At 41.0% G+C, this 24,493-nt stretch overlaps 1 protein-coding gene across 1 annotated transcript in view; it reads right to left on the bottom strand.

The window, feature by feature from the left end:
• The window catches only part of LOC141770603 (neurobeachin-like), a 286,789-nt gene that overhangs the window by 202,918 nt on the left and 59,378 nt on the right, over positions 1-24,493 (bottom strand). Inside the window, exons 2-4 of the mRNA XM_074640308.1 lie at positions 4,515-4,746; positions 1,316-1,416; positions 981-1,076 (exon numbers count right to left, since the gene is read on the bottom strand). Of these exons, the coding sequence (XP_074496409.1) occupies positions 981-1,076; positions 1,316-1,416; positions 4,515-4,746 (429 nt within the window). The remainder of the gene's footprint in view (positions 1-980; positions 1,077-1,315; positions 1,417-4,514; positions 4,747-24,493) is intronic.

Genomic DNA, 24,493 nt, shown 5'->3' with positions numbered 1-24,493 from the left:
GCTGCATTCCAGACAACTCAAAAATGTCCAACCTCCTACTAGAAAAAGTACAATGGAACGCTACTCAAACTCGGAGTTTGGAGTAAACGCGGGGCAAATCCATCTGTCTAACCCGATTTCATGAAGAAGTAGTGGTCTGATGTCACACAACTATGGAAGTGCACGTTGTATACGGTAAACCATCAATTAAAAGGCAATGTAAGGTATATTTGCCTGTATGTAATTAATATAATACTTACTATCATCTAATAAAACTGTTGATCTTGATGACAATTGATGTCAAATTATGTCGCCATGTTATTAGGTAGCTGGTTACGTAACAGTCTCTGAAAGTTATCTTCTCTGCACAGAAGTTGTTCGGGAAAACGTTAAAAATGCCAAAAAAATGTGGAGTATGTGTCCACTTGACAACAAAACTTCAGTCTGTCATGGTCAGCCACGGGTTTTCTTTACATCTGGCATTGTGCACTTGGAGCACTCGGAGGTTGGAAGTTGGAAATCAACTGGGAATATTCGGACCGCCGAGTTGTCTGGAACGCAGCATTAGTCAACTGAGATTTCTTTAGTCGATTTGTCATTTTTGTATGCTTTTTTCATGCTGAATGACTCATTTCAAAGAAACTTATGAGCACATCGCTGGTAAACACAAGATTTAAAGCTGTGCTTTTGTGTGATTCTTTGTTGGGAAACTCAGTTTTACAGATCTGTCGATTAAATCAACTAATCGATTAATCGACAAACTCGTATGGGTGTTAGTAAACTAAGAATTTCTTTGGCCAAGGACAGCCTTAATTTTTGTTGTTGAACACAACATGTGTAATCTTGGACATCCACTACTGTACAGAATAAGAGAATGTTTGCTCTGTTAATTTATGCACATTAATTATTGTTTTACCCTGATAATCTGCAGGTGTCCATAAAAATGCACAAATACGTGCCATTATAAAAAGTGATTGCAGAGTGGAAACGTGAAGGCTTACTGCTGCACTGCGACCAGGAAAGTTGAAGAAGGCATCTGGACCGTGTCTCTGGGGCATCTGATTCAGCACCGACAACATTTTGACCGCATGCTTCGGCTGCACAGGTGGCAAAGATAAAAAGAAAAGAGTAAGTCAGTCTCTCTGACTGTTTGGACGGCAGTCAATACACTGTCAATTACCTCGTTCATTCATTCATTCTGCAGTTTGCCAAATGCAGAACAAGCCCTAGAGAGATCAGTGTGATGGCTCTCAGGGGGCAGCTCAAGTGACGGTGTCAAAGCAAGACACACTTCTGTCTAACTCTCTGCATCCAGTGCCTTCCTGCTATCACTCACCCAGAGGCCTCCTTCCCCTCGTAGCATGCTGAAGAGCAGCTTCAGTTCCTTCACTGTGATGCTGTAGCTGGCCAGCACTCCCAACATGTCCACTAGCAAGTCTTTAAAGGCAAAGCAGCATGCATGCATCACCAAACAGACACACAGACACACAAACAAGAGATGAGAGAGAAGAGAGAGGAGAGAGAGGACAATCATCATTACAGATATTATAATTCATCCACATTGCAGCACAGGAGGTCCTCACAGTGAAAAGTATTCACATGCATCAACTCCAAAGATAATAAAACTGTTTCGCTTTAGTTTAGCTTCATTCTCAGTTCATTGTCTGTGAAATTCCATTATATTTAACACTGAAGCACTTCCACTACAATTACATGGGAACTGACTTGTACATCAAAGTGATGTCTAAATGGTAAATTGTTTAACTTCGAGGCAGAGTAACACCGCAGGGAGAACGCATTTAGATGTCATCATCAGCTGAAACATCATTTAGAAGTTTAACAGGGTGTGGATGTCATTTGCACAGTGCAAAATATCAAAGGGACACTGACTTCCACAGACAATCCCACAGTTGATGCCAAAATTCTGAAAACGTGACGATAATTGTTTTTCTACAGTACCGCAGGTACCGTCGGGGCTCGGCATCCCGTCGACCCGGGTCGATAGAAAATGTGTTTGGGACGCAGTAAACTCACTACTGACAAGATTTCTTAAAAACAGTCACTGCGGTCTGGATGAGAATGAACATCATGTGTGTCCAACTACGGGTGCCGCAGCACCCAGTACGTTACAGTGGGAACATCTTCTCTGCCGTGCAGCGTGCAGCAGTCTGTCGCCCGTACCGGGATCCAGTCCCGGGTGAGCGGAGTGCAGTAGTCCAGCCGTGGGCCCAGCCCAAAATACTGATAATGCTACATGCAGGGGCGCCGTGGTAGCTCACCTGGTAGAGCGAGCCCCCGATGTACCTAAACCCAAGTCCTTACCGCTGCGGCCCGGGGTTCAGATCCGACCTGTGGCCCTTTGCTGCAAGTCATCCCCTCTCTCTCTCTCTCCCCCCTTTCACTATCTCTGACAAATATAGGAATAAAAGCCCCAAAAAATAATCTTAAAAAAAAAATCCGGGATGAAATGTTATCGTTAGATGTTAGCTCCGTGCGAGACAGCTAACACTCTCGTCCTGCAGATTTCAACGAGAGGTGCCATTGATTTACATTGTTATGCGTTCAGGCTCTCTTCAGTAAAAGTGAGTATTGGGCGAAGGTAAATAAACGTTATCATGACGTGTTCAAATGTAATCTTGTAAAATGTAGTTTTTGGTGAGACACTTGAATAAATCCAGTTGTTTGAAGGAGATGTTTTCACAGAAATATAAAATAGATAAAAGAGAGGGAATTATGACCTGTTTAACAACCTAACAAAAACCAGTATGCAAACGGTAATAAAGGAGTGTATGTTGCAGTACATGACATTTATTGTTTTACTTTTGTTTTTTACCGTGGTATCGAACTGGTACAGAGGTATTGGTATCGACTACTAAATTTCTGGTATTGTGACATCCCTAATTTGGCTCATTCCAGAAAGGTAAGACATTGCAATCTTTAGGCACTACTAGTTTCTACTAGTAGTGCCTAAAGATTGCAATGTTCATAGACTAAAGTTCAGGATGGAACTACACAGTGACTACTACACAGCAATTAACCTTTGGAGGATTCATCATCCCTAAATAAATGAATACCAAATTTCATGGCAATGTGTCTAATATTTGTCAATAGAGCATCCTAAAGCCTTGCTGCTGGTGGGGCGAAACAAACAGCAACTGTAGTTTATCATCAAATATATCTAAAATACTCTGGATCCTATATGTAAAAGTGAATTCAAAATTCACTGTGACGTTTCGTTGAGACTTTTTGCAACAATTGACGTCTCAAAGAATTGTTTGAATTGATTGAATTATGACAATGATTCAACAGTTGCAAAATAAACCACATTTAAAAAAGCCTACTCCGGAGAATTTACACTTCATCTCTTCCATAGTTTTCAATGTTTAAAGCAAGTATTAAATTCACTGCTGCCTTCCTTTTGCATGAATTTGTTGACATTATTATAACAGTTCTTGAAAGTTTGTATCCTTTAATCATGTTATAGCAGACCTTTGGTGCATGGCTGTTTTTCACCCAGTCACCTAGAGTACTGAAGAGTGAGGGCTTGCAGATGAAAATGAGCTTTTTCCATCCAAAATCTATATCACAACTTTTTGCCAGTCTATTGTAACTCAAAATGCAGATCCATTAAAAGATACAGACAGATGGTTTGTTGTCTGACTGAAAGCTAAAACCAAGAAGGCATAACCCATCTATATGGTACTTGCTGTACATTAAAGGGACTGTATGTAAGTTTTTACACATAATAAAGTTTTTGAATTATTTTTTTTATTGTCAATGTGTGAACAGGTTGTAACCTTACCTCAAAAATGAGACCTTCCGCGACTTTCTTGGCTGCCTCCATCAGCCTGTGGACTGATTTTAATGTGAAGAATGCGGGCCGTCCAACGGATGTGACGTCATGCGCGCTCGCGATTGCCTTTACTCTCTTCAGCAGCTCTGCTACAGGGCTAACAGTGTGCAACGATAGCTATCGTTCGGTAAGAAATGTAGCCCCCCACCACTAACTCCACGGCAGCACAAAATAACCAAAGTTGTATCTAGTGAAGCCCGTCTTGCAAAACAGGAATGTGACCGACGTCGGTGGAAACTAGTGTTGTGGGAGTGGCATAGGTCCTTTTGGAGAATAGTAGAGCCACTGCGAAGAGTGTGCGTGCACATGGGAAATGAGTGGTGAAACAAGAGAGAGAGAGAGAACGGCGGCAAGTGTGTGAGAAAACGAGGGAGTAGCAGAGCAGGAGAGAGTTGTTTTAGCTTTGAGAATATCAAGTGAATGTACAGTGAAAGTTGCAGTTTGTGCAGAAATAAATGCTGCAGCTCCTCAAGACCAACAGAGGTTTCCCGTGTCCCGCGTCTACGTAGTGCGAGCACAAGTGCGAGCAACAGGACGCTGACTGACGGCCACCGGTGTCCCTTCAATTTCTGATTCTGACATGTGGCCCCTTTAACGTGATGACAAACTGCTGTGGAGCAAAAAAAGGTCTGCTCACACACACACACACACACACACACCACCATCCTCATCATCATCATACCTGCAATCATGTCGTCCACCGAGCTCATTTTGAGCAGCACCTGCTGGATGAGGCCCACCTCGGTGCTTGTTTGCAGGTTTCGAACGCTTTTCCGAAGGATGGCGGTGAACATGCTCCAGATTTCAGCCTGGCAGGTGACGTCGCAGTGGCCCAACAGCTCCACCATGCAGCCGATGCTCTTGGCATCCTGGATGATGAAGTTCGTCTCCAGATCAAACTCACCACCCACCAACTGCAGAAGGACAGACAGGGAATGTGAGGAAAAGATGGGACATTTATGCCTTTCACGTGCTGTTTCAATTATATATTCTGTTGATGTAATGCTCCAGCATGGAGCGACATGGATTAAACTAAACTTTCACACTGAGCATTGCTGTGTGACCCAGCTTTCAACCCTGTTCTTGATCAGGTTTATTTCTCTGAGGGGACCAAGAGGACCCTGCCACATATTTTCCGGGTCACTACTCTGATGTTAAAGGACTGGCCGGGACTGGAAGAACAAAGCGGAGATCTCTTTCCTTATAAGAGGTTTTGATCAGAATTTAAACACCCATGAAAACAGAATAGCCTGGCATTTAATGGAAAGAGGAGGGGAACAGAGTCCCTATAGCCCTGCTGCCCCTTTTGAGTCACACATGATAATCACTATTAAGAAAGTAGAAAACAACAATCAATAATGCAGTTCTTCAAGTCCAACAAGCATGAAATTAGCCCTCTAAAGAAGTGCATGGTGTATATGGAGAGCACTGACAACAAGTTGCTGGTGGGCATCAAAGCAAGCAGGTGGAAAATGGGTCTGGATACCACTGCACATTACTGGGATTGACAGGTAATAGCTCAGTGAAATCAAAAGCAGCCTAAAGTAGAGGAAAGAGACGAGAAATCGAGCCCAACCTCAATCATCATCACATCTTGGGCCAATTACATTACAATGATGTGTGTCACTGGACTGCTTGGACTCTAAGATTAGAGAGAGAGTCTTTCATCAGAGTGCAGATGGAAATAAAGTAACTCCACTAAAGTTAGGTGTTTTATTCTCTCAGGTAGAACACGCAGGTGCAGGTGAAAAAAGAGAGAACGTTTTATGGGAAATGATGCAGTTAAAACTAGGGCTGAACAAATCTATTAATGTTCACACCAGGCCTGTTGTTCTGCAGCGCTTTGTTGTTCTTTATTTCAGATTTTATTAAAAAGTCCTGATGATTATATTACATATTTACAAAACTTGAAGTTACAAGTTATACTATTCTGACGGTTTGTACGATTCAATAGCTAAATAAAGATATGTAATTCATATTAATTCATGCATCAGTTCATCATAACACATAGGCCTGGCCTACATGAAAGAGCAGTTTGTATGTTGACTCAAGATTCAAGATTCAAGATGTTTATTGTCACGCCGGTTATACAAGTACAATCGTGTGAAATACTTTTTGCTGGGAAGCTCCATTAAAGGAATAAGTTATATTACAATAATAAAAGGAAATACTTTGTACAAGGGCCTATTAAGAACATATATATACAGTGAGATAAATATAGAAGCAGAGTTAGGTACTATAAAAATATTGCACAGGCATTTATTATTATTTTTTTTTATATTGCACATATTGTATTGATTGAAGTGTTGCATGTTTATTGCACTTTTTGGGAGAGAGTGTCGTATGAATTATCTATTCAAGAGGGAAAAACGGTTTCTCAGTCTGCTGGTGTGAGTCCTGGGGGTCCTGTATCTTCTACCAGAGGGCAGAAGGCAGAACAGGCTGTTATGGGGGGTTAGTGGTGTCCTTAATGACCATCAGGGACTTCCTGAGGCACCGCTGGGTGTACAGCTCCTGCAGGCTGGGCAGCTCGCACCCGGTGATGTGTTGGGCCGAGCACAACACCACTTCCCAGCGCCTTACGGTCCACGTTGGTGCAGCTGCCGTACCAGGTGGTGAAGCTGTGTCGATCATACTACAGAATGTATTGCTTGTGTATAGAACAGAAGATAAGGAGCTTTAAAAATCACATACTGAACCGCAATATTGGTCTAAAAAAATGTAATACAAAAAAAAAAAAAAAATCGCAATTAGATTATTTTCCCATATCGTTTAAAATGAATTTAAAGAATTCAATCTTGTAAAGTACATTTTAAACTCTACATTCAACTGTTGTTGCAGGTATGTAGATGTGTTGATAAAGATGTCTGGTTTTTAAGCCTGAATTTCAGCGTTGGAGATGGTTTTAAAAATATGTCGGCAGCAATTGCTCTGCCATTATCAGTAAGTAATAGAGTGAATTTTAAGAACAGTTTGCAGCAGTTTATTCTGGAAAAATGGCAAAGCTATTGCTGCCCACATATTTTTTAAAACCATCTCGAAGGCTGAAATTCAGCCTGAAAACCAGACATCTTTATCAATGAGCAGAAAGCAGTGAGGCACTAACAATAACAGGGACTTCACAGCTTGGAAACTCATGGGGTGGGGTTAATATGCAGGCTGAGTCGGCTCAGAGGCCAAAAATCTGCAGACGAGTCCTATAAAGCAGAGTGAGCTGTAACACGTCTGCCTTCTAAATATAGTCACTGTGTTTACTGGTTTGGAAAATTGACAGACTGGTGGAAAGTTCATCATCGGTATGCAGACAATCCTCAGCGCCAAACTGCCCGCTCCTCCCTACCACCTGTCTAATGCCACCATGCATGTCCTGCTGCAGAAAGCCAAACACAATAAAGCAACATTTTGTTGCTTCATCCTTCTGTCGGGTAACACATGTTGAGTCTGGTGGCCAACTCTAAAAGCCGTTTCACACCAAGCACTGATTTTCGTCCGAAAAATTTGCATTGAGATTTATGAAAACTGATTCTGTGAGTTCTTATGAATGCTTATCACTGCGGAACATTCATGCAGGGAAAAAATATTCAGACGGAAGTGGATTTTCATCTGCGGAAATATATGTTTGACCAATGAAATCTTTCGTTCCAACTGATCGCCATCATTCTGCATAATAATTAGCCATGTACTTTGGTTGGTTGTACAGAGTGTGTATTTTCGGGGCCTTGGAGCAATAGCAGTTTGTTTTTGGGTAACGGACTGTTGGAGAAATGGGCTTTTTTCAGTTCAATTGGACATTGTTCGGACTAATTGTGTTTCGGAATAACAATGGGCCGTCCCCTTCTCAACACCCAATAATGTACGACAAACTGCGACTACCTCAACATCCAAATAAAGGACAACATATGGCTTGAGATCGCGATACGATGAAGATGGAAATGTAGCTGATGTGCACTTGCTAATGTTACATGTTGGTCACGGAACGGGGCAAGCCACAACAGCTAACGTTAGAATCACATTTGGGGTGAGTTTATGTAAAGTTGTGCGGTGTGCATAGTTGTCAATTCCTGCACCGCATTTTCACATCGCACTGGTGAGAAACGGCTTTAATTGGGTAGCGAGTGAGTATTACATTTTGCAGTGTAATATCAGTTTGGTACCAAAACCCCTGATCACGCCGAAAAGATCTGGTCAGTCACACAAAGGAATATTTACACACACACATCTAAAATTGTACACAAGTTCACGAACACATATTGTTACAACTGCTAGAGTATTAATGGGGCAAAAGAAAACATACTTCCAACTATCAAATAATGCGTGTCAATGTACCCAAGCGTACTTAAGACAAACAAGATTCACATGAAACAAAAGCAAACATACTTGGCATTATTCTAACCATGTGAAAGTGCAAACGTCTCGCTATCAAAAACAATTAAGTTCAACTACCTAAAGTGCAGCGCTATGAAGTGAGGAGGGGAAAGAGTTCAGTTTAATGTCGGGACAAAGACGTCCAGATCAAGCTGCTGAAGACAGGAAAATGGTGGCGCTTTTATGAATTAACAGTGACAACCCTGTTTGGGTTTACTGACACTGTTTTCCCACTACCCCGATGCAGCTTACTTTGCAGCATAAAGAACACCAATATATCAACTGATAATGAAGAAGAGTCTTTTTTATGGATCCAGAGGCTGTCAGAGGTTGTTCGTCTGAAAGTAAGTTATTATCGTCAGACAAAAGGCCCTCCTGTTGCCGCCGTCATGACGCATATCGCCCGATACTGCATGCAAGGAGGAGAAAAGAGCTGTGAGGTCTAGACTAAACCTTGTCATTCAATGCTATTGCCATTAATCACACTATTCACAGGCACGCCGCAATCCTGAGAAGTGCTGTAATTGCAGATTCAGATCCTCAGAATATTTCTCACCCATTATGCTACAAGAGGCAAATAAAGACATGAAATCACTGATTACACACTTAATATGTGGAGAGCAGAGCTCCTCTGAGCCATACGCAAATTCTACAGAGTAAATCAATGCAGAGTGTGAACACCACTTTAAGCTCAGTGATGTAAACCCCATAATCAATGTTAAGAAGTAAATTACCAAATTATGTGTATATAGGGACAAACTGCTGCAGTCTGTTTACATATTACACCAGTACACGTAAAAAGTAGTTGCTAAAATTCATCATGCTCCACCAACACGTCGTATAACCAGTTCAATTCATCCTAACAACATACAGCTGCTTCAGCACTTTGGTTGCATTACATACTTGCGTAAACTTTGCGCTTTTAAAAATGATAGGGGGTGTCTTGGTGGCAAGTGGTTAAGACACATACCATATACCAGCCCAGTCACATGAAAAGGCGTATGAATAACAATATTTCGCTCGGCATTTAGTGAGAAATAAGAACGCTGTTCTTGCTTTTGGCGTGTCATTTGTGTGTCACTTCTTTCAACCAGGAGACCAGTGTTTGAGATGTGTTTGTTTTGTTTGCAATTTACTTTAGTAACGTTTATTACACAGCTTTGTCGAATACTCGATTCTGATTGGTCAATTACAGCAATCTACGGTCTGTTATTTCGTTATAGCAGACCGCTGCTATGTATAACAGACCGTTGCTATGGACGCAGTTCTGATGTTGGACTCTGGAGGACAATTTTTTGTGTCAAATGATTGATTAATTGATGCGTCCTCGTCACATGCGGTATGTCCTTGTAATGCCTTGCTATTTATATGACTTCCCATGAGATCGGGTTGCATAGACACATATACTGGGGCATTGAATGAAAAAGTTATTCCTCGTTTTTTTGTTCATTTTCTTACGAATGTCCAGCAACACGTGTCAATTTCCGCTCGTTACAGTACTTGCATACAGTCTTTTCAAAATAAACTTCAGTCTTCACAGGAAACAACTTCCGTAGGTTTAGGCGAGAAAACTAGTCAGTTAGGTTTAGGAAAAGATTGACTTGGTTAGGATTAGGCAAGAAAACTACATAGTTAGGTTTAGGAAAGGATTGTGGTTTGGCTTAAAATAACTACAGAAGTGGCGTTACTTAAGTGCGTAAGTTACGTGACAAATAAATCAACCTCGAGTTCTGCTTTCACACGGGACACAAATGCCGGTCTCCTTGGCGGAAGTCCGGTATTATTTGACCCAACCATCAACCCCGACCTCCTCCCTACGCAATGTTCGCTGCTCTTTATATTTCCTGGTTCACGATTATGTGGATTACACACAAATTTCGTGGGATATATATGAATTACAGTGCATTACTTTTAATTGGTATAGCTACGAACAGTGTATGAGACCAGCCTGACCGGGGTCCTTTGTTGCATTGTCATACCGCTCTCTGTCTGCCTCATTTCCTGACTATAATTCCACTGTGACTTATCTAATAAAAGCAGAATAACAAAATCATTTTAATTGAACGTGAAAGCACAAATACTGTATAAGTTCCCACAGTTGACGGGACTGACAAAACTAAAAGTATAAAAGGTCCAAGAAGCTGTCAACAGAACTTTTGGATAACTGTGTTATGGCACCTATCTGGGGAAAGAGTATAAAAAATGGTTTGGATCGGCTAGGACTGTTTGTTAGTTGTTGTTGTTGAGCTTCATTAGAACCAAATGGCCACTCTAAACTGAGCTTCAGAGTTCCTCTGCAGAGATGGAGAACCTGCCAGAAAGACAACAATCTCTGTAACAGTCCATTAATTAGGCCTTCTACCAAGAAGGCCTGAGAGATTCCACTCCTAAATTAAAGACACATGGCAGCCTGTCTGGAGTTTACTTAATGACCGTAAACCTGACAGCACAAGACAAAAATATTCGGTTGTAAAATGGAACGTTGGCCTGAATGTCATGTGGCAAACCAAGCGGCAGCAAACAGCTACGGCTCATCACCTGACTAATACTGTTCCAACAAAGACAGTGATGATGGCTGCAGCATAACTGATAGCACTAAGAAAACCATAAACAAAGCAATATAAAAACAAAAGCTACAGATGACCTCAGAATGTGGTGAGGATTCACCTCCCAGCATGACAATGACCTCTCAGTACACAGCAAAGTCAATGCTGCAGTGGCTTGAGTGTCAGGTCACTTACCCAGGAACCAGCTGAGGTCTGGAGGTGAACCTGTTTGAAAATCTGCGGAGAGACCTGAAGACTGCAGCTCCTCCGACTGCTCTCTCCACAACACGGCACAAAAAGGTGTGCTAGATGGTAAAAGCATAGAGGACTTGAAGATGTCATTGCTGCACATGGAGACCTTTAGAAAGTAATAGAGTCTGAATAAATCTGAAGTAAATTAGACATTCCTGAGTTTAACATTTACTAAAGTAAATGCAACAATTTAAAACATGATTCTACTAGGGCTGTCAATCAATTAAAATATTTAATCGTGATTAATCGCAAGATGGTCCATAGTTAATCACGATTTAACGCAAATTAAGCACACATTTATCTGTTCAAAATATACCTTAAAAGGGAGATATGTCCGGTATTTAATACTCTTATCAATATGGGAGTGGGCAAATTCTTATTCTTTATGCAAATGTTTTTATATATTTCTTATTGGAAATCAATTAACAACACAAAACAATGACAAATATTGTCCAGAAACCCTCACAGGTACTGCATTTAGCATAAAAATATGCTCAAATCATAACATGGCAAACTGCAGCCCAACAGGCAACAACAGCTGTCAGTGTGTCAGTGTGCTGACTTGACTATGACTTGCCCCAAAACTGCAACACTAGGATTACAACAACTACTACTACTACTAATCACTACTGTGATTATCATAAAGTGGGCATGTCTATAAAGGGGAGACTCGTGGGTCAAAGTCTCCCGTCACAGGCTAGATTTTCTAAAACCTGAAAACAGGAGGTGCCATGAGGAGGTGCAGAAGTCTAGTTATCTCTCAGAACACTTGAATTACAATATGCTGAAAGGTTATTATGGAATTTTTTGCCCAATGATTCCCAAAATATACTGCCTACTGCCGCTTTAATGCATTAAAGAAAATAGTGGCGTTGAAACGAATTTGTGTTAACATATTATTATTGCGTCAACTTTGACATCCCTAGTTTTTACTTGTTACTTACATCTTTAACACAACTAATTGTTGACAACTCTGTCTGCTGCAACCATGTATTTGAAATTTCCGTAGAGCTTTCATTTTTAGTTTCTTAACCAAGCAATGCTTAATGCAGTTAAAATGTCTAATGAGTACCATGGAGAAGCAGTCTGTGGGTGTATCATTTAACAAGTGAATTATGCCATATCTATTCTGCAATAGTGGCCACAGCTAAACCCTCATGTTTAAAACAGAACAATAGAAGCAAGAAGAGGACACAGACACAACATGCAGGGCGGATGTTCGCTCCCTTCAAACCTCCAGCATCAGAATTAAATGTTTCATTTTCTTTCTGGCTCCCTGCTGGCCCTCCAGGACTTATCTAAAATACTATAACAGCAGGCAACACTGGCAGTGAGAGAAATGTGGCCGTACACATTTATTTTGCTCCTATCTCTGACTTCTACTCCTGATGGTTTCCGATGATGGAACACTGCTAGCTTTGGTCCGTTTACCACAGTTAAACCCAACGGCAGCTCAGTGACAGTGTGCTGGTGAGACGGAGCTCCTCTGTTAAAGCCTTTCTCACTGACACTCTGATGATAGCACGATCACTAATCTGCACAATAAAGCAGGAGCTGCTTTGGGAAAGACACAACAGTGTCAGAAATTCAGATGCAAATGAGTCAGGACATTCAAAGAAACAAAAGGTTCATTTAACATTATACCATGGTCTGGGTGAATACTCGATTCTGATTGGCAGCAAGGTGTCCATTAATTCCTGATAATGGACACCTACTAAGTAGTTTCAGTGAAACTGTCTGTTCAGTTCTAAATGAATACGCTGGCTACAATAGAATCTGTATATCTTATTAACAACACTGAGCGATCATCTCACTTCTCATTCGCTATTCAATACGCTACTTCAGACTGCGGCCGACAGTGTTTACAGTACACATGTCCTCTCGTTTGTTTGTGATATTTTGATATTGATTTGGGGACAATGTCTATGGTTGGATAGCTAGCTAGTCCTGTTGTTAAACACACTGTCATATTATATTTACTGTTTTTCAACCGTACACAATGCTATTGACTTTGAATCTTGCTAGCATAGCGTTAGCTTTCTGGCTCGTAGCTGAGCCAAAGTGTTCTAAGAGCCGAGCAGACTAGAAATATCTCGAGTTGCCAAGCCGTAGCTAAGGTCCGTCCTATTTACTGGAGGAACCTTATGGGATGGAATTGTTCCAGGTATTAGCAAACCCTCAGGTAGTTGCTGGGGAAACAGAGTTATGGCTCATTATAAACTTTATAATTTAGTTGCAAAACACATGAAAATATAAATGAATAGTATTTTCTTTTCTTTTTTTCTTGGCAAGTGACCATGGTAAAGGCGGGATAATGTCCTTTGAGGTGTCCATAATCAGAAATTAATGGACTCTGCTTAATGGACTCTGCTGCGCGTCGGACGGTTCTGGCCTCCCATAATCCATTAATTCCTGATAATGGACACCTCGCCGGGCATTATCCTTTACATATACCACATTTACTGCTGGGCTACTGTACTGATTTATACTGTTACGTGTTGCTATTATTTGTTTAACTTCCTGTATTGAAATGTAAGTATGTATTCCAATTGGAATTGAATCTATGAATTAATTTAAGGCTTTTACCATTACCAAACTCTAAGGAAAAAAAGTTTAGACATTTGGAAACGTTACCACAGATTACCCACAATTCATCAGGCCTGATTACAAGGTTATACGGATAAAGATGAAACTGGTCAGCCTGTCCTTGGACATTCAAACTTTGGAAAACTAAAAACAACAGCTAAAAGCTAACTAAAATCAGATTCATCAGTATCTATTTGAGTATATAGGTATGGAATTAAGGCTGGGCAATATATCAATATTATATCGATATTGTGATATTAGACCAGATATTGTCTTCGATTTTGGATATCGTATTATCATAATATGGCTGAAGTGTTGTTTTGTCCTGGTTTTAAAGGCTGCATTACAGTAATGTGATGTGATTTTCTGAACTTACCAGACTGTTCTAGCTGTTCTATTATTTCCCTTTACCCATTTAGTCCTTACATCCACATTACTGATGATTATACATCAAACACGTCATTGTGTGAATATTTTGTGAAAGCACCAATAGTCAACCCTAACATCGTCTCAATATCCATATCTCGATATTTGGTCAAAAATGTAGCGATAAATGATTTTCTCCATATCGCCCAGCCCTATAAGGAATCATATTAAGAACTGTGTAGGAGTTTATTATTGCAGGCCTCATCATCTTGCATGTGGTCACACCATGTTGCCAATGAATCTGCCAGTCAATCTGTGTTGTGCCTGTTGTTCACAGTTGCCGTTGGACCCGATGGTTTCAAACATAGCTGATGCGTGAGTAAATACTGAAAAGCATGTTCGATTTATCACAGACCATCTACAAATAAAAACAAGCTTATGAGCCTGCACCTGTTGTTGCTTCGGTGACTTTCATTACGTAACGGCTACTCTCCACGGTCTGCAAGTATTTTTTTTCTGGATGGGAGAACTGTTTATGATGTAATAATGATGACACCCTCAAGAGTTCATTCATCTATATATGGGAGAGATGACCTAAAGGGTGTTCTTACTTTGTATGTGGCTAGGAGCTGAGCATATGGGATGTCAGAGCCAACTAATCATTCCACATTTAGCATGCTCTTTTCTGTGTCTCACTAAAGGGTGGAAATTGAAAAATGATGGGCTGCCTGAAGTCTTTCAGGTGCTACAAATGTTCGAGCTCTGTGTTGCAGTTCTCATAAAAGACAACTTGTCAGTCAGCATGTCAAGTATCCGCTGAAGCGTTTATCTTTGCACACCCACCCGACCAATCCGTATTCACGTCGTTTCCACTCAAACACAAATGGAATTAAATCTTCTGACATTTCTTTGAATGCACCATAATTCAACATCAATGAATGCACTGAATTGCAGAGTCACACAAACACACAGGCTTTCAAAAAAATATTGTGGAAGCACAGTGTAGTGGAGGGAGGCAAATTCAGCAGCCTGCAAACCATGCTGTATGAAGCAAATACCAAAACACTGGTTTCAAATCAGTGTTTTGCAGACGGAGGTAAAGCTAACCCATTTCCCCGTTCCCAGGAGACGGGCCCACGGAGGGAGGAAACCTGCCTCTCGCAGCTATGGCTAATCATATAATTTCAATTAAGAATATCTGCCTCGGATTATTAAGACGCTCAGGAGCTCAGTGGAGCTGCGGGTCGATGATTCGCAAACCAGAGAGGAAGGTTATAGAAGCAACACTACAATATGTGAGGCAGGAGAGTAATACCGCTTTAATTAGGCTCTAGCTGGTATCTATGCAGATCAAGCTGGCAGACCTGTCAGGGTGGTTACACCAAGAGCAGTGAGTGACAGCTAGCTCCCTTCACTGTAATAGCGCAGAGACTTAGAGAGGAGGACTTACCATTCACAAACCAGAGGTGAAACTAGATTAGCAATAATGCCTTTCAGTCACCCTTGCACACTGGCCTGAGGTTCACTTAACAGGCTCACAAGCTTACAGTCACAGTTTTCACCTGGATGGCCAGCAAAGAATGAGATCCTGTGATCATGTTACAGATAATCCAGCAGAGCTTGTTGTGTCTGAGGAAATGAAAGAGCCTTAGCCATTATTGTGATTCTTTAATGTGCTGGGAATAGTACATTCCACCAAGCAGGCATTTATTTTACTGTGCAGCAAAAACCAATAATTGTTTATGTGAAAGCAATTAAGGTGTGCGCTTTAGTTTAATTTCCCCCTCCCCCGTGGCTCCAATCTTTTATCCTGATAGAGTTATGAGCCTCAATCAAGTGTGTTTTTTTTTTTCTTAGAAAGAATTCATTTGTGCGTCATCGCTACGAGGCGGAGAATTAAGAGAGTTACATCTGAGCCCTCAAGAATCCCTCCACTTTCAACTGCTTCTGATTAGGCCGGGGCTGAAGGCTCGCCGTCGCCATGGTGACAGGCAGCAAAGATTGGACTTGAGACAGTTTCCAAGGGAAAGCCTACAGTGGCCACTAAATTGGGTGAAAATAAATAGAACTGATGTCCTATTTACGAAGGCTGCTGGTGGAGTGCGAACGTTGCAGCGGAGGAGTCTCTTGGGGACAGATGTGGAGCTCGGGAGGTCCTCTCACATGTTTCTAAATTAATAAAATGAGAACACATTCATCTATTGGGCCAGATGTGGACAGTAGCAGATCCTGGCAGGAGTAATATTATGAGTGGGGCTGCAACTAACGATTATTCTAATTGTTGATTAATATGACAATTATTTTCTCGATAAATCAATTGTTTGGTCTATAAAATATCACAAGAAATGGTGAAAAATGTCGATCAGTGTTTCCCAAAGCCCAAGACGACGAACTCAAATGTCTTGTTTTGTCCACAACTCAAAGATATTCAGTTTACTGTCAGAGGAGTAAATAAACCAGAAAATATTCACATTTAAGAAGCTGCAATCAGAGAATTTTAACTTATTTTCCTTAAAAAAAAACAACAAAAGATTAATCAATAATCAAAATAATTAGAGAAATAATTTTATAGTTGAGAACTAGGGCTGTTAATTGATTAAAGTATTTAATTGTGATTAAATTGTCCATAGTTAATCATTTATCTGTTCAAAATTATCCTTAAAAGGAAGATTTGTTAAGTATTTAATACTATTATCAACATGGGAGTAGGCACATATGCTTGCTTTATTTAAATGTATGTATATATTTGTTATTGGAAATCAATTAACAACACAGAACAATGACAAATGTTGTCCAGAAACCCTCACAGGTACTGCATTTCGAATAAAAAAATGTTTTCTCAAATCATAACATGGCAAACTCAAGCCCAACAGCTGTCAGTGTGTCAGTGTGCTGACTTGACTATGACTTGCCCCAAACTGCATGTGATTATCATAAAGTGGGCATGTCTGTAAAGGGGAGACTCGTGGGTACCCATACAACCCATTTTCATTCACATATCTTGAGGTCAGAGGTCAAGGGACCCCTTTGAAAATGGCCATGCCAGTTTTTCCACACCAAAATTTAGCGTAAGTTTAGCGTTTTAGCGTTATTTAGCCTCCTTCGTGACAAGCTTGTATGACATGGTTGGTACCAATGGATTCCTTAGGTTTTCAAGTTTCATATGATGCCGGGATCACAGGATCCCTCTAGCTTTAAAACTGAGCCTGCCACAACCAAAAAAACGCAAGTTGCGTAATGCGTTAAAGAAATTAGAGGCGTTAAAACAAATTCACGTGAACACATTATCGCGTTAACTGTGACAGCCCTATTGACAACTAATCGATTAATGTTTGTAGCTCTAATCATGAGATGTGTAACAGGTAGGGGTGGGACAAAATATCGTGCCACGAAATTTCGCAATATAAAAACGTGACGATATGCACCGTCAAGACGAAAAAGTGAATCGTGATATCAGGGCATAATAGATACTACGTACATACGGGCTCTGGGGCTGAAGCTGCAGCCTCTTCCTGCTGCTCTGCAAGGCCTATGGAAGGAGGCCGAGCATGCGTAATATCTTTTGGGTACAACACATGCGCAGTAAAATCTGGTCCGCCCTCGCCGAAATCTAACCAATCGCAACGCACGGCCGCAGCTTCAGTTACACTGTGCATGCGTCATACCCCCAGAGCCATGTCTGCCCGTGTCCCATCCTCCTTCAATAGGCCTTGCTGCTCTGGGTCGGAGCTCCACACACAGCACAGTCAGTGAACAGCTGATCAGAGAGGCCGCGGTGGAGAGACGAGTTGATAACTACGCCCGTTGCTGTAAGTAAGTGCAATAAAACTTTGCAAGTGTAAAGCCAAGATATACGTTATTACACCTGTTCAACAAGCAGAAACATGATGAAACGGTTAAACATGTAGGAAAGTTTATTTTGAAAGTAATTTGTGAAAGTTTAAGAGTTTATTGTGAAGGGAGGAACGGAAGACGTGAAGCGGTGATGCACTGCAGACTACGGAGACTCCGTGTTATTCATTTATTATCTTCATAAAGTACAGGAGCAGCATAACCCTCGGCTACACAAGACTGAAACTAAAGCTGCAGTAGGCTGTGTAGTCTAACTGTTTAGGTTAGTTTGTCATGTATCTTACTAGTAAACTGATCAGCTGGCTGAGACAAAGTCCCCCCCCTTCCCCCAACCCTAACGTTACCTGCAGCAGTGAGTGACATCAGCAGAGGACAGGAGGACAGAGGATAGGAGGAAGGACAGTTACTGACTGATGGAGGACCGTAGTAACAGGCCCTTCTCCCTTTTTCAGTATCAAGTTTTTTTTTTGCCCATAAAAAAAAAAAAAAAAAAATCACTAAATCAAGCTGGTTCTACTGCCCAGCCAGTCACAATCATCCCAATCAGAATGCACTCACTGGCTTGATAAAAGCCCAAATATAAGGTTTGCCTGCTAGGATTGTTTTGCACTCAAACCAAAAGGCAAGAGGCGAGTGTTCATGAAGTGTTTGGAACAATAAAACTGTCTCTGTGTGGCGCATTTGAAGCTCCGACATATGATGTTCAGAGTCGCCAACAAACGTTGGGTTGCACAAGCGTTCACAAGCAGAAGAGCAAACCAGGGAGACAAACAAACATGGATGTCATCAAAAGGACAATATAACGCGCTGGCTTATTCCAATAAAAGCACTGTCAATACTTGGAAGCCAAACTGAGCGTACAAAGCACAATAACAAGGTTTAGCTACAGAGTCAGAACAGCCTGCAGCTGACTGTTCAACCCAAATGCGGTCAAAGGGATAAAGTATGACGCAAAAACGTTGTATGCAGAAGTAAAGAGCAGGAAACAATGAAATGACCATTCTGCAGACAAGTGCTTAGCAGCACCGGAGGGAGTTAGACACAAAACACAATATCCATATAGAACACTTCCAACTACCGCTCTCACTTCACAGCCACTTTAAAACAACTAATATTCAGCAACAATGACGCAAAAGACAGACGAGCGTGTTTGAACTGTTCAAAAAGCAAAAGGCATAAAAGAGAAGTTATGTAACGCTAATTTATTCACAACTTCACAAAAACAGGAGCATAAATAACTTTTTAGATTTTCACAGATATTTTGTACATCAATTCATTCTTTTCAGTCTCGAGCTCTGTTGCAATATGTCATTGAAAAAATAATGAATACTTCAACAGAGAGGTAAAAAGGTCAGACAGAAGAAGATTTTCAAAGTATTTGATTTAAGTCATTTGGATGTTGTAACTGAAGTGGCAAACAAATGATCATATCAGCCCCTTTCACATAGAGATTCTGCAATACTGCCATAAAAACATCCCCCATTTACACTGGCTTTGCTTCTTTTTTTTCCACACAGAACGAAACAACTGCAGCATAATGCCAGTGCCACCCCAGTGTGTGATTTTAGATAGCACGCCAGTATTGCGGGAGCAAAAAGGGCAACTAGTGTGTGTGTGTTGTCCCACCGTGCCAGCTGTCCCTTTCACACAGACAAAGAGAGCTCCAGGGATGACGTATTGTTGTAGGCCAACCAGGAAGTTAGCATCGCCCTGGGTTCCCTCCACAAAAAGCCAATGGGGTTTTTCCATCGGGTTTCGGATTATTGCAGAAAATAAGCTCTGGGGCTAACAAACATTTATGATAATTTCATAAATGAACACCACTTTTATGATTTTTGAAGTGTAAATGCAATCGGCAGAAGTAAAAAGCTAACATTGGGCTATAAACTAACTACACCACAGTCGCATGAGAGCGAATATACGCAACGAGGCTGTGAAGGCGGACGGGTCGGCGTGACGACGTTTAGTAGTCTCATTCAGCCTCTTGTTAGCAACCGCCTTTCTATGAGACACATAAAGGCTTCAAAATTCATGAGTGGGGTATTTATTGGTGTATTTTATACCGTGGAACAAAACGTCAAAATCTATTAATCTCTTAAGACCTTATTTCAGACATCTAACTAAAAAAACATAAAAAAAAAAAAAACATCGACTTTGAGACGAGGGAACCAGAAGTGCTAAAATGCTAACTCGTTTCCGTGTTTTAGGACTCATTCTTGTAGCACTCTATTGGCTCGGCTCTGTGACTACTTCCGCTGCCGACTCAGAGGCCGATCCATAAACTAGCAAACTGCACTTATTGTCTAAGCATAATGTAGTTATCTTTGGTCAGGGTGCCAACTGGAGTGTCAGTTGACCGGAGCCCAATCGCTAAACTGACAATCATTAGCATTTAGTTCCACTCTCTTCAGTGTGTAAACGCTGAAACGAATGACTTGAAAAGAAAGATTCATGAAGTTATTATGCAAACAATAGCATGCATTGGGACTAAATGGCACTGCCACTCCAGGGAACTACTATAGAGAGTTGAGCTGGAAGCCAACCTAGGGCCATTCTTTCTTTATTCTAAAAATGTCACCAAAATAAAGGTCAAGCCATTTAAGGCACAGGGCTGTGGAACGTTGAAGGGGGGGATTGTCAAATGTGTAAGAAATCTCATTGCTTCTGTGGTTCCATTTAGTTTGATGAATGGTCTTCACATCAGTGCTGAACCAAGCTAATGACCACACTTCAAATGCCCTATCTACCCACTCTGCTTCAATGATGAGTTAAGCACACCACAGAGCCTCACACGGAAAATAATTATTCTTTTTTCCCCTTTCGAAGGCAATGACCGTGGAGAACACAGAGAGAAACAGAGAGGGAGGAAGAGAAAGGATCAATGAGCCAAGTTGGAAACATTAACTTACTTCTTGTTTATCTGTTCGTCTTGTTTAGTTCTTAATGTATATTCATGAGCAAAACTTTAATGGAAATTTAGACTAGCAGACTTTTGAGTTTTCAGAAATGCTGCGCTGCTCAAACTACAAGACATTCTATGTCCCAGCCTGTTGACATGAGGGTGCACAATTTACACAACTGATCTCAGGCGAGATGTACTGATAATTCCAGTTGGAGAGATCCGCAACTGATGCAAATGATTGTGATATTATGATAACAAAAACACTGATCATCAGCAGCCTCCCTCCTTTTTTAACCTTTTTCACGCCTCTTTTTCATACTCATTTTTGTCTTTTTTGGGGGGGGAGCAGAGGGTCTTTAGGGGGAGATAAGGTCAACAGTAGATGTCACATAGAAGTGGTGTACATCATCTGAAAGCTGGAGATCTGAAGATTAATTTGAGATGCAGCTCAGCACTGTGTGTGTCAAGTTGTTCTAGTCATAAATCTGAATTTGATAAAAAAAATATCAAAAATCCCTCCCATTTGCCACATAAAAGACACTAAGACCTTGAGGAACACCAGAGGAAAAAGCTATGCTGTGATTTGGTTTTAAAAACTTTTGAAATTTTGGCGATCGGTAAGCACCCACAGCATACAGCCAGCTGTCCTTCCTGCATTTGTCAGTTTAAACTGTGTTGTTTTTAGCCTCAATTATGACTTGAACGTCTTCGTATTTGTGTAATATCATCATACGATCCACGCACCGAGCTCCGATTGGTCAGTAGGCAGTGCTTTCATACGAGTTGGTCTCTTATCTCGAATTTAACCTGCTCCGGAGCATGTTAGGTGTTCAGCATAAGTTACCATGGCGATTTACCCCAGTAAGAAGTGAACCACCGTTGTAGGATGGAAAACCCTGAAGGGTTTACCATGAAGTTAAATTGCTAACCCCAAATCCTGCTTCTTAGTACAGGCCGCTGTTCTGGAAACTGCTCAGAAACCCCCTTATTGTCAATCTACTTAAGAAAGCCATCCATCCTCTGAATGTCTCTAGGTCTCTAGTTTGTGGTTGTAAAGTTTCACGAGGCTGTGATTATCCTAGAGGTCACCACAGGTCATTTCATACAGTGAGGTCAAATTTTAAAAAAATGGTCTCACTAAAATGAACTGGATACTATGAGGACAAACATCATCACATATCATTATCATAAAGTGGGCATGTCTGTAAAGGGGAGACTCGTGGGTACACATAGAACCCATTTTCATTCACATATCGAGGTCAGAGGTCAAGGGACCCCTGTGAAAATCGCCATGCCGGTTTTTCCCTCGCCAAAATTTAGCCCAACTTTGGAACGTTATTTAGCCTACTTCCCAACATGCTACCAATGGATTCCTTAGGGTTCATGTCATATCAGTGTTACGTCTAGCTCTAAAACTGAGCCTGCTACAGCCCCTGAAACACGGTTAAGTCGGCCGAGGGCGTCGGCACCCTCAAGGAGTGGAAGAGGTTAATTGGATACTGCTCCAATGAGAGAATGACTCCCATCTCTCCCATCTCGTCTCCAACATGCTCCCAACTACTAGCACATCTTTATTGGCCACAATAAAATGAAAACATGTTTGAAAACTGTTCCAATGTCTCGGACAACTTGCAACAAGGTCAAGGCTCTTCCTGGAACCGCATAGGCACCATCATGATGGACACAGGGAGAATTATCATCTATGTCAACATGCTTTTAGTACTGTGGAAATGATCAATGAGCAAGAGACAGAAAAAGAGAGAGCTCTTTGGCAATACTGTACTTAATTATGATTATATGACTGAAGCTTGCTTTTATATATAGCTGTCTTGCATTTAATTTGTATTTCATTTAATTATAAAGATGAGAGAGAGAGAAAGAGAGTAGAAAGAGACGGAGAGATGGAGAGAGAGCACGGCTTGCAATAGATATGACAGTCTCTGAAGTAACACACGACCATATCTTGCTCCTGACATGCTCGAGAGAGAGTGGAACACTTCAATATTTTCTACTTAATCCAGATTCATATTTGCATTGCCACCATCACGCAAGTATGTGAAAACTGCATCTATTTAACTATGGCCAAAAAATGTCATACTGGCCATGTGGCTTACTGAATGATTTCAACACAGGGATCAAAGAGACCAAACATTTGTCATCTTGCCTCAGTCTGTACAGCAGATGTGTACATCCTAATTGAGGCTATAGTACATGACTGAATAGCTCTACCTCCCGACATGTGAGAGGACACCCACTGCATAATGCCCCCCTGCCTTCTGTGTGACACCTGGAGAGTCTCTCCTCTCGTTCACTAAAAATTAGGCTCAGTCTAACAGCTACCAGACAGCAGCCACCTGGTGTGTCTGAATTCCTGAGTACATCTCCTGCCATGTAGAGTCAGAGTGGATCTAGGATAGTCCATATTTGACATCCATATGTCTGACAGTGGCTGAGCAGTGGAACAAACTCTCTTATTTATTATTCCAGTGATAAAACATGAAAGGGAAAGCGCTATATATTTGGATCATAAAACATGGAAAGAAAAGATCCAATTAAAATGTATACAAGGAACTATAAAAACAACAATAACAGCAATATTTAGGTACCAAAATGTAATGCCACACCTTGATTACAGCCACTGTGCCTACATTATGAGGTGAGGATATATTAACAGAACCTACACAGGAGCATTCATTATCAGTAGAGACTAACCTAAAGCTACCAGTAAGCACTGGCAGGCCTGGAGAGAATGTGACCTGAATTAAAGACTAACTCCCTCCATGTGACCACACTGCGATTGAGATGTCAGGAGGGGCTGGTGTATTGTTTGTGGGAACACTGTTAAAGATTTAAAGATTACAGTGTTTATGCTCCACTGAACTGGATGCCTGCAGCATACAGATGCGGCTAACAAGCCCCCAGGAAGCTGGAGATGAAAGGTGTTTCATAATCATTCAGTCTACCGGGGAGTCCATCGCTGAGGGTTTAGGAAAATCTTTACTGTTAATGGAGCCGTGCTGTGTTTCCTCCCTTCTCCTGATTTAATTAAGAATGGCACAAATTTATCATCCGCCTGTAAACATCTGTCTGTCAGTTTAGGGATGACTTTGTTTTCCCACCTTCTGATCATCAGCTGGGTTTTCATAGTAAATCAGTAAACTCATTAAATTCCTTCGATTTGTGGCTACTTGCAAAGAGTGAAAGAATCTAAGATAAAAAAAAACAACACAATTTTCAGAATGAGTTGTTTTGTATACATGTTTTAAACATGCTTTTGGAATATGAAATTAAACATTAATTGTCTGACTATACTGTATTGAGTCCATGGAACCCAGATCACCAATACCTTATTCCTGGCAGTTAATTTAACCTCATGTAAACTATATTTCACAGTGTTAATTGCTGCTACATTCCTTTATGTCTCATGTTTATTTCATAGTCAGGTCGCCAATTAAAATCTGCAGCAAGTACAATGTTTTTAATTACTTCAATGCTCATTTCTAAATATAGAGGAGACAATATATTCTACTCATTTGACAATAAAAGAAGCAAGCACACATAACAGCAATCTACAGAATACCTTAAAGGTTGTTTCACTATTTATACTGAGTGATTGATGTATTCAGTGTGAATGAAAAAAACATTTATTTTTATAAAACGGTTACTATATCCAGACAGATAATCTGTGAAAAAAATAATGTGTCTCTGTGTCCTCCCGTGCTCCTAATGGCATCTGCAAGATTTCACAGACCGGAGGAAAACAACCAATCAGAGCTGAGCTGGAGCCTTGCC

The sequence above is a fragment of the Sebastes fasciatus genome, chromosome 7 (assembly GCF_043250625.1).
Source record: "Sebastes fasciatus isolate fSebFas1 chromosome 7, fSebFas1.pri, whole genome shotgun sequence".
NCBI lineage: Eukaryota > Metazoa > Chordata > Actinopteri > Perciformes > Sebastidae > Sebastes > Sebastes fasciatus.
The sequence above is the reverse complement of the archived record's forward strand: the minus strand, read 5'-3'. Positions and strand labels throughout refer to the sequence as shown.